Source organism: Vigna radiata, chromosome 5, assembly GCF_000741045.1.
Source record: "Vigna radiata var. radiata cultivar VC1973A chromosome 5, Vradiata_ver6, whole genome shotgun sequence".
In the NCBI taxonomy this organism is placed as follows: Eukaryota; Viridiplantae; Streptophyta; class Magnoliopsida; order Fabales; family Fabaceae; genus Vigna; species Vigna radiata.
The window spans coordinates 32,130,875-32,141,519 of record NC_028355.1 but is presented as its reverse complement, the minus strand read 5'-3'; the positions used below and the strand labels follow the sequence as shown (position 1 = coordinate 32,141,519).

Genomic DNA, 10,645 nt, shown 5'->3' with positions numbered 1-10,645 from the left:
TTCAATAAACAATCTTTGTGTTTTTTCTTTCTTCGATCGTGTCATAACTGGAATAAATACTGTCTGAAAATTAAAAAAAAAAATTATCGGTAATGAAAAATATTTATATTATTTATTATTTATAAATAAAACGAGGAGCATAAAAATCTGGAGAAATGGTATACGAATGAGTGAAATGGAAGTGCAAATTTCAGTGAATACAAGAGAGAGAAAGGGAAAAAAAGGCGGGAACTTGAAAGTATAAGAAACAAAACTGTGTCTTTCTGTTTTGTCTGGAAAACCATTGCAGAGATTGAAACGAAGATGAAGGAGAATAAAGAGAAGGTGGAAGAGAGGTACACGCAGTGGAAGTCTCTTGTTCCCGTTCTCTACGATTGGCTGGCCAACCACAACCTCGTATGGCCTTCTCTTTCTTGCAGGTGTTTTTTTTTTTCTCTCTCTCTCTCTCTCTGTGTTTAGGGTTTTTCATTTTCCAAATAAAGTTTAATGAATTATGCGCTTACATTTCATTGCAGATGGGGTCCTCAACTGGAACAAGCAACCTACAAGAACCGTCACCGTCTCTATCTCTCTGAGCAGGTTTTCTTTCGTCAATTTCCTTTGCTCTTACATTTTTTATTTCAACGTTTTTCTATTGTGTGTATTTTTGCTTCTTTTTTTGTTCTTCTCAGACAGACGGAAGTGTTCCCAACACTCTCGTTATAGCCAACTGCGAGGTTGTTAAGCCCAGGGTTGCTGCTGCTGAGCACATCTCTCAGGTCTGCTCCATTGTTATTGTTGTTGTTGTCATTCCATTTACATTGAATTAAATTCATTAATAATTACTTTTTGAATTATTCCTAATGTACCATTTTTTCTTTGGTTCTATCTTTCAGTTTAACGAGGAATCACGGTCTCCTTTTGTCAAGAAGTTCAAAACTATACTACATCCTGGCGAGGTATGGTTGTTTAGGTGTAATTTCGTCTTTCACGTGTATTTATGCACTCATAAATGCCTTGTTACCACTCAGGCTTACCCAGTTACAATCGCTATTTTAAATCCTAAGTAGAGGCGCTTACCGGTAGCAGTCAGCCTCAAAATCGCATTTCTGAATATTTTTTATATAATATATTCTTCTTGGATCACCATGTTTTTGTGATCATGTTTATATTGTTAATTTTGTTTACATTTTTTTGGTAGAGAAATTTTGTTAATATTGATTATATCGTGTATGCTATATGCGTATAAATTCTCCCAAATTACAAAATTATTTGACATTTAATGACATTCATAATTAACAGAAAAATCATAGGTGTCTTGAACAAAACCTGATAAGTAAATACCATAAAAAATCAAATACAAGTTTCCTAGATTAGGAATAGTTTATCATAAATCATCATCTTCTAAACCCCAGTCTCTTTATCATTTTCACCAGTATTACAGCTGTAGGTTTCATTTTTGACAATTGAAATCCCAAAAGGCCCAAATGCTTTTGTTTGGAGAGCTTTTGGGAATCCATATGTAACACTTATAGCATACTATTTTAAACCCTGTTTTATAATTTACTTCAACATTGGTTTACTTATTTTTTTCAGGTAAATAGAATCAGGGAATTTCCACAAAAAAGTCAGATAGTAGCTACTCATACAGATAGTCCTGAGGTTAAGCGGTGACTTTTTTAGGTTTCCTTTTCTCTGTTAAATTAAAATACCATTATGTCAAGATTTTGAAAAAGAAAATACCTTTAATCTTTATCCTCAACTTTGTGGTTAATGAACTTGTCCAAGTTTGATAACTGAATTATAGTTTTCTATATTGTAAAACAGGTATTTATATGGGATGTTGAAGCTCAGCCTAATCGTAATGCTGTTCTGGGGGCTGCCACTTCTCGTCCTGACCTGGTTTGTTTTCATACATTCTCTTAAAATAATTTGGTTCTTCTACACCTTTATACATGAGTCAGGCACCTGAAATATAAGCTATACCCTTTTTCAGGTATTAACTGGCCATAAGGATAATGCTGAATTTGCTTTGGCTATGTGCCCATCTGAACCCTTTGTACTTTCTGGAGGTTGGAGTCTTTTTTATTGCCTTCTCACCATAAAAGATGTTTATTTTGCACTGGTGTAAATTTCTTTCCCTAGCATTAGGTTTTTGGAATCTGAGAAAAATATTATCCTAAAATTTGCAGTTACCAAATATAAAACCACAAATACATGTTTATTATTGGCTGTAATCTTGTCGGGTTGTTTATGTTGCTCCTACAAATATAAACTTTATCTGTTAATTTTCTCTCTGCATAAAGCAAATGGTATTTTCCTTACCCTTTCTGGATTATTTACTGCTTGTGGACATTGGATTTTGTTAATTTTGTTTGAATCCACCATGGTAGGGAAGGACAAATGTGTGGTTTTATGGAGTGTTCATGATCATATTTCAACTTTAGCTGTTGAAGAAGCACCCACTGTTAAACAGAGCTCTAAAAGTGGGGGAAATAGTGCAAAAGCCACAGAAAGCCCTACTATTGGACCAAGGGGCATCTACCAGGGTCATACGGACACTGTTGAAGATGTGCAATTTTGCCCATCAAGGTAGTTTTTTCTTGCTTTTATCATACTTGTGTCAGTTTCTGTTTAGCTAAATCTGAATTATTTATGATTTAAGTTTGGTAAAATATCTTATCATGTGGTATGTATTTGCAGTACTGTATTTGTTTGCCAGTTTCTTATTGTTGCAAGAATAATAATTTTGGTCATTTTAATTTTTTGTTAATTTATTTTGTGGTGATAGAATTTATCTTATTGAAATTCGGTTTGTTATACTGAAGGGAGACTCGGGTTGTAAGTTGATAAAAAGTCGATCAGTAATATTTCAATTTCAAACTTTGTTTTTGATATAATATAAGTCAAATATTAATGGACTGATTTGCTGATTTCCATTTCATTTTCTCGTTTTCTGTTTCATTGTTATATTGACATGCATCTTGTACTTTTTTGTGGCTATGAATTGTAGTGCACAGGAGTTCTGTAGTGTAGGTGATGATTCTCGTCTTATACTCTGGGATGCACGAGTTGGATCTGCTCCAGTTGTCAAGGTTTAATTCTTCATTTCATCTGCATTTTTTCTGTTTGCTTCATGTTTCAAAAACCAAGTGTTAATTGCTGAAATACTTAAAGAAGTTGAGATATTCTTAGTTCGGATCATCATTGTTGAAAAGTCACCTTAATTGTAGTTACTCCTAGCTCACCCAAATTACCACATCTTTGGGGCTTGTCTAAATTGCAATCTTAATGGTGGAGGTGGTGGTGATTTAGTCCCCACATAGACGAGTGATATGACCAAAATAGAGTATATAAATGGAATGTAACCCCACTTTACAAGTGATATTTATAGGATTAAGTTAATCTTGAAGCCACATTCTAATATGTTACAAGAGTCTATTATTTTAGTGAGTTTAGATCTAAACTCACATTTTAATAATCATAAGCATCCCATCACTTGTTGAATTTGAATTGCATAAAGAGTTTACTAGTGGCTTTTGAATATGAACCTACTCTTTAGTGGTCCAAATGCAGAGAATTATTTTGTTACTATTATTAATATTTCTTCCAAGATGAAATTGACATCAGTACGACTTCTGTTTTTATTTGAGGTTTTCTTGCCATTTGAATTTTCAGTATATTTGAAAATTTAGGTTCTCACAAATCTCATTTTGGTTTGATATTTGTTTTTTTACTTTTAATTACTATCATGAAACTGTTTATAATTTAGATTTGAACATGCTTTCGTTTTCCTCCTTTTCTCCCATGGTTATCTTTTTATGCAGGTTGACAAAGCGCATAAGGGAGATCTTCATTGTGTTGATTGGAGTCCTCATGACTCAAATTTTATACTAACTGGGTATCCCCTTACCCTGACTATTTGAATTAATGTGAATTAAGTTCTTTTTGCTGTTAGAATCGCTGCAACGGAATTATTAGCGTGGAATAATAAACCAAGAGGGGGTGAATTGGTTATATTACTTTTTCGTGCCTTTTAGTATTTTTCTCAAATTCACTTACTAAGCAAATAATTAAACTGAAATAAATAGAGTAAGGAGGAGAGAAAAGTTGTACAGATGATTTTATCCTTTTTCAGATCACAAGGATCCTACGTCCAGTCGCTTATCTCAAGAAACAAGATAAACCTTTTTCACTAAACACAAAACAATTACAATTAATAGTCACGCAGAAAATTAACTTGTAAGAGTTTAGAATACCACCTCTCTTGAAACCACAAGAGATGAACTTACACCTCCTTTGAGTCTTCACAAAGGATGACCACATCCTTTGAATACTTCACGAAGGATGATTCTCTTTCAAGCACCTCCTTAGACGCACCAAGGATGAACAAGTTATTCCTTTGTCACCGCAGTAGCACTTTACAACTTTGCAGATGAGAGTTTCTTTAGCTTAAGCAATAACACACCGTTCACAATGATTTCAGATGTTTCTGGTAGAAACAATGAGCCAATATATAGACTCAATCCAGTTCTCTTCCATTTTTTCGAAACTGGCCATTTTAACGCATTTAATCGATTAATATTAGTGTTAATCGATTAAAATGAGTACAATGGCTAGTTTTTCAAATCAGAAACCTCTAACGGCTAGTATTAATCGATTATTCTTAGTTTTAATCGATTAACTAATCGATTAAAGCAGGAATTAATCGATTATTCCAGGGCCATTTGGGTTTGCTGTGCCAGCCTCGTTTTAATTGATTAAACCAAGTTTTAATCGATTAAAACAGCTTGTTTTTGATTCTAAACAGAGATTAATTACATATGGAGTACATGAATCAAATCCTATTACATCTCTACTCAACAATACTTCAAATATGATTATTACAAAAGCTTTTCAATGGTAATGGATCTTCAAATAGTCTTCTTGAATCTTGTATTGTGCAAATCTGTACATCATCAAAACTCCATCTTTAATTTTTTGCCAACACTTGCTGATAAAGAAAAGTACTGATTTTTCTTTATTTGAAGTTATTCTTTTAAGTTCTTAATGCTTATAGGTTTAACTTAGAGCTTAAAATTTAAGTGCTTTTATTTAGCTACCAAAACAGTTTATTAGCCTTTTGAATCCTTGTTCTAAGTTTGTTTCTTTTGGATTCAGTTCTGCAGATAATACAGTCCATATGTTTGATCGTCGAAATCTTAAAAGTAGTGGGGTTGGATCGCCTGTTTATAAATTTGAAGGTCATGATGCAGCAGTCCTCTGTGTACTGGTAGCTGGAGATTCCACCTTGTATATTTTAATCGAAGTTCTAATCTGCTAGTCAGTTACGGGCATTTTAATCTAGTGCTTGTTAACCTACATTTTTCTTCTGTTTCAGTGGAATCCTGACAAGTCATCTGTATTTGGTAGTGCTGCTGAAGATGGTATTTTAAACATCTGGGACTATGAAAAGGTTTAAACTCAATTTAAAGTCAGACCTTTGTGTATCATGCCTCCCCTTTTTATGACATGTGAATTTTATATAAAATACTGATCAATATGGATCTTATGGACTTCAAAATTTTGTTTGAGTGCCAGAGCTACTGAAAAACCTGATTTCAGAAACCTTATTGTTATTTTTAGGAATGAATTGTTTGAGCCCTTCCAGGAAATAGAAGAGCTCTAAAGGCTGCTTGTCAAAAATATTTAGAAGAATCTTTCTTGCCTATCTATTTTTTATTTTACAGCAGGGCTGGTCCTATAATCATGACAATTTATTTTCTAAATTATGAGGATGAAGTTTGATGGGCTAGCTTATAGCCATTTTATCACCAATTGTATTTGTATGATTTATCTCATTGATGTCAGATTTTTTTCTTATATTGCATGATTGTTTTTGTTACTTTTAGGTTGGTAAAACAGCAGATTCTGCTGGTTCAAAATCACCAAATACCCCCTCTGGTTTATTCTTTCGACATGCTGGACATAGGTATGATATGGAGTGGTTGCGTGCATCCATTTCTTTAAGTTCATAAGAATTCAACCTTGTGTTTTAGTGGTTGGTGTTTTTGTTACAACTAAAACTTTTCCATTGCATAATATTGTAATTTGCTGTGATTTAATATAGAACTGGTTATGGAGTAAATACTCGGTACCCTTATCACGTACCAACCTGCATACAAATGATGGATTTTATCAAGTGTTCAATACGGTGTGTTTGTGCATTCAGGGACAAGGTTGTCGACTTCCACTGGAGTGCATGTGATCCGTGGACAATTGTTAGTGTCTCTGATGATTGTGAAAGTAGCGGTGGCGGTGGCACCTTACAGGTAGACACTAGTTTATTTTATCCTTTGGTTAAAATGATTTCACGTCTATCACAGACTGTGGCACAATTTGGGTTGAATTTGGCCAAACCTTGATATACTCCTTTCTTTTACTTCTATAAAGTAACGAGTTTCTGACTGTTCTTATGAATTTCTTGGTTTTATTATTATGTGAAAAAGTTGTAAAATGCTGGAGATATGAAAGTATTTTCTGTAATTGTATAAAATGTTTTGATCATTCTATTGTAAATACTTGCTTGTCATTTTCCTAACTTTTTATGATGCAGATATGGCGAATGATTGATCTCATATATCGACCAGAGGAGGAGGTGCTCACTGAGCTGGATAGGTTCAGATCTCATATTTTTGGGTGCAACTCGTGACATTTCGTAAAACACGATCTGCATCTTTTGCTTGGAATAGAAAGTATATGATTTTTAGTATGAAATTTAGTTTCAGTTCCTGCATTTGATGTTCTTGAATCAAGATTGGTCATTTAGTTCAGTAATTAATATTTGATCTTTAATATTAACTATTCACTTTTTTTATGAATTTTTAAAATAAAAATTATAGTTTTGATTGAAAAAACTTTATCTGAAATAATTTGAATACCCGTTGCCATAAATTTCAGGTAGACTTTAATGTTTAGTTACACGTGGAAGCAGGCAACTGCTTCTTGCACCCCATCAATTTGAACCTGCACCCTCTTAGATTTTGGAATTCCAAGTTTAACCTGGAAGCATTATTTGAAACTGGTCTTTCTTGGAGACAGACCGTGGTCGTGGTAGTCCTCATGAACACAATGTTGTACCGCAAACCCTTTCTGGTGCTCACCAAATGCGTCGGAATGATCTTAAACAAGGAGACACAAGGTGAAGGAGAAAAGGATATAAAAAATTATGGTTACATTTCTAAATCATAAAGGTTATTTTTGTCATTTCAAGCATTTGAGGTTCAGGTAGCAGTTGCCGTGGGAGCAAGTTGAATTGGCCCGCTTTTGGTTTGGATTGCATTTAGCCCAGTAAATAAGTTCAGCGTCGGGTTCTTTCTTCTTGGATCTTCCTTTTTTTCTTCCTGCACTTCCATAAAACTTATACACCTTAAACTATCTCGTTAAAATTATAATAGAAAATCTCATTAAAATTGTAATAAAGATGTAAAAATTATTTAGCTATGAAAAATGTTTAGTAGCTGGGTTTTAAAGTTTTATAAATAAAAAAAATTGAGCTAGAAAGATATAAACTCAACAAATACTTGTATATGCAAAATTTTATAATTTTGATGTTTCATCCCTACTAATAAAGATTGACCCATTATATATTTTAAAAAATTTATTAAAATATGAAGTATTTGACTGTTTTTCTGTTATTATTCAATGTGTGTTGTTATAAGTAATGTCTAAAATAAGCATAACTTATATCTTTGTAATTCTTTAAATTTATTAAAATCTATCATGATTAAGACGATAAATAATTATAAATTCGTAATTTAATAGTTAGATAGTTAAAACTTACAGTCTATATAAATTTGTTGGGATAGTCTGAATATTTTGTAGTATAATTTGATCCTTTCAGAAATCGATCTGAGTTTATAAGATATATTATTATAATTACACCCTTAGATATAAAATCACCCATTGTTTTGTAATTAGTATAACTTGTAGAATATGTACTTTGTTCCGTTTGATGAGACGAATATATTAAGTTTATCTTTACCATCTATAATCCAAATACACATTTGTTTTAACACAGTTGTTTATCATAACACACTAGGTGATGGTGATGGTGATGGTGATGGTGATGGTGTAAGTTTCAATCATTCTTTAATTGTTTCTTACATCTCATTTAACTGGTTTCCATTCATAAATTCTTAAAACAAACTCAAAGTTGTATCATCTATATTCCATTAACAACCAAAAATGCCACAGGCAAATAACCAAAAAGAGATTCCTGTGACAATACACTACTACAGGTATTGGATGTACATACTAACTAACTCAGCAGGTTATAGTTAGCCAAACTAATAGTTATCAGCTGGAGCATACTCTTGATTTCCCATTTTTTTGCCTGTGCAAACCAAGAAAACTGGTTATTGGTGACTTCAAGCCAAACCTTCCAAGAAAAAATGCAAGGGAGAAAGAGCAAAATGAAGCTAACCAAAACGAATCTTTCTTCTCCTGTGCTAATAATTCTTCAAAAGAAATGTCAGAAAAATCATCATCTCTGTTCTCTCCAAGTCCACTTGCCTTTTCCTTTTCCATGCAAGCTCCAAGTTCAAGCATCTTCATAAAAAGGTTTCAGTAGTTAGCATATCACAACACATAAAATTTTTCATGAACTGGTGAAAAGCAAGCTCGGAGAAGTGAACAAGTAATGTTTCAGTGTAACTCTAGAAATTTTTGCAATAAATACAAAGAGAAGATGTTCATCAATCCTCGTATAAAGGCCTCAAATAAAGAAAAAACCTTTTGGTATGCTGGTGAGAGTTTAAGCTGTTGTTGAAGTGAGTTATAAACAAAGGCATCCTCTTCTAAACGTTTTTGCTCTAATTCCAGCTTGTATATCTGAAATATTAAAATTAGATTGTCAAATGTGTCTGCAAGTTTAGCTCGATGACATGAAAGTTTCCTTAACAACATACTATGATCTAACCAACCTGTTGATGGAGGCGGTCAAAAGAAGATCTGTCTGCCTTGCATAGCAAAGCCTTCTTTATAACAAACTTACGTTGAATCACATCAGCTCTGTTAAAATAAGAGGATGTAAATGAATCAGAACAATACAGCATAAAAAGCTTTGGTGTTAGGCCCAGAATAAGAAAATAGTGAAAAGAAATTAAAACCTTTTATTTCTAATTTTAAACAAGCAAAACATGGGAAAAGATCTTTCCTCTATAATAAATTTTTACATACTTGTGTTGTAGTTCATTTCTAGCATCAACCAGACTATTAGCAAAATGTACAACCTGCATTACATAGGATAACAATTAAACTTTTAAGGTGTTCACAAAACAACAAATTTGACACTTGTATGTATGAATGAGAATGGCACTGAACAATAACAGGTTGAAAATCGTAAGTATCATAAAAAAGAAAAGACCATTCATGATCCTTAAAACAAAAGCATGGAAATTACCAAAGCAAGTGCACTTTGCTGCAACATAAGAATTAAGCCTTAAGAAAACTCTTTTCACATCCACAGGATCTTTTGGCAAAGTCGTGTTGTAGGGATAGACAGTATTATCATACATACACTGAATGGATGTTATCTATTCCATTGCACTACGTTTATAGTAAGCTTGTCTCCAAGCAAGTCTTTATATATTTCCAAAAACAGCTCATCCAAAACCACCCGGATATGTTCAAATTCTGGAATTACATTAACTAGCTCCATTCAAATTATTTCAAAACTACCAACATATTAATGCATGATTTCATCAATCTATAGAAATTACCCCCCTCGATAACACATACATACCACTCCCAGATGTAAAATGCAAACCCTCATTTCCATTTTTGTAGACTACAAGACATTATGCAGTTCAGGAAAAAGAAGTAAACAAAATTAACAAATTCAGACATAAACAAAAAAACTCTAAGCTGTCGGCTAAGGTTATAAGGTTAGCAGCAACCCCTTTGTTTAAAAACAACAGATTTCTATCAATTAAAAAATGTAAGAAATTAATGAAAAACAAAACGTATACGAACTAAACAAAAAACGAAAATTTAAGACAGAAAAACCTGCGGCAGTGTCAGTTTCTTTAAGTGGTTGCATTTGACGAGTTCATCGTACTTCTGTTTGATCTTTCTCTGCATAAAGCTGCTGGAAGACGTGAACGGGTAGTAGGACGCGGATTCAAGTCGGAGCCCCGAGTCCGAATTCGAATCGGGATTCTCTTCAACCTGGGTTTGGGAATCGGTTCTCTTCTTCTTAGGCTTCTTTTTCTTCTTCTTGGGGGCATGTTGGGGTGGCAACAAGGTTGGAACTTGAGCAGTGTGGTGTGGCTTTTTGGAGAAACGTTTGAAGAGAGAGAAAGAGAGAAAGAGAAAGGAAGAGAGGGACGCGAAGAAGAGGAAGAAAAGAATAGGATCGTGCATTTGTATTTTTGGGTGGCACTTAACAGAGAATGAGAATGGAGAATACGAATACGAAGGTGGAGGCTCCATGAAAATGCACAGAGAGAGAGAGAAGAGAGAGAAGAGAGAGAAGAGTGAGAAAACAAAGTGAATGAAAAAAGAGATAATATTCTGTTTCCTGTTCTGTTCTTCTTGTTGCCTCTGTTTCTGCCTATTTCAATCTTCTCTTTTGAAAATTCTTCTCTTTCTTTTTTGGTGAAATTCCTTTTTATACTTTGTTTAA

General features: G+C 33.4%; 2 protein-coding genes across 2 annotated transcripts; one reads left to right on the top strand and one right to left on the bottom strand.

The window, feature by feature from the left end:
• Positions 1-164: 164 nt before the first annotated feature.
• LOC106762528 (WD-40 repeat-containing protein MSI4) lies at positions 165-6,813 on the top strand. Its single transcript, XM_014646493.2, has 15 exons — positions 165-419; positions 516-579; positions 672-758; positions 876-938; positions 1,576-1,641; positions 1,807-1,881; positions 1,976-2,051; positions 2,373-2,571; positions 2,993-3,074; positions 3,807-3,880; positions 5,140-5,251; positions 5,360-5,434; positions 5,871-5,950; positions 6,191-6,290; positions 6,575-6,813. Exons 1-15 carry the CDS (start codon positions 304-306, stop codon positions 6,668-6,670), a joined length of 1,365 nt encoding a protein of 454 aa, XP_014501979.1. The 5' UTR covers positions 165-303; the 3' UTR covers positions 6,671-6,813.
• A 1,314-nt stretch (positions 6,814-8,127) lies between these two features.
• Positions 8,128-10,580, bottom strand: LOC106761311. Its single transcript, XM_014644851.2, has 6 exons — positions 10,027-10,580; positions 9,199-9,251; positions 8,943-9,030; positions 8,752-8,850; positions 8,444-8,568; positions 8,128-8,353 (listed from the first exon to the last, which is right to left on the bottom strand). Exons 1-6 carry the CDS (start codon positions 10,450-10,452, stop codon positions 8,317-8,319), a joined length of 828 nt encoding a protein of 275 aa, XP_014500337.1. The 5' UTR covers positions 10,453-10,580; the 3' UTR covers positions 8,128-8,316.
• Between the last annotated feature and the right edge of the window lie 65 nt (positions 10,581-10,645).

Excerpts from the sequence above, each read along its gene's own strand:
- LOC106762528 (XM_014646493.2), top strand. The coding sequence starts at position 304 with ATGAAGGAGAATAAAGAGAAGGTGGAAGAGAGGTACACGCAGTGGAAG. Across the intron at positions 759-875 it reads CTGCTGAGCACATCTCTCAG|TTTAACGAGGAATCACGGTC; the intron begins GTCTGCTCCATT and ends TCTATCTTTCAG. Across the intron at positions 5,951-6,190 it reads TTTCGACATGCTGGACATAG|GGACAAGGTTGTCGACTTCC; the intron begins GTATGATATGGA and ends TTGTGCATTCAG.
- LOC106761311 (XM_014644851.2), bottom strand. The coding sequence starts at position 10,452 with ATGGAGCCTCCACCTTCGTATTCGTATTCTCCATTCTCATTCTCTGTT. Across the intron at positions 9,031-9,198 it reads AGAAATGAACTACAACACAA|AGCTGATGTGATTCAACGTA; the intron begins GTATGTAAAAAT and ends TTATTTTAACAG. Across the intron at positions 8,354-8,443 it reads GAGAAGAAAGATTCGTTTTG|GCAAAAAAATGGGAAATCAA; the intron begins GTTAGCTTCATT and ends TGGTTTGCACAG.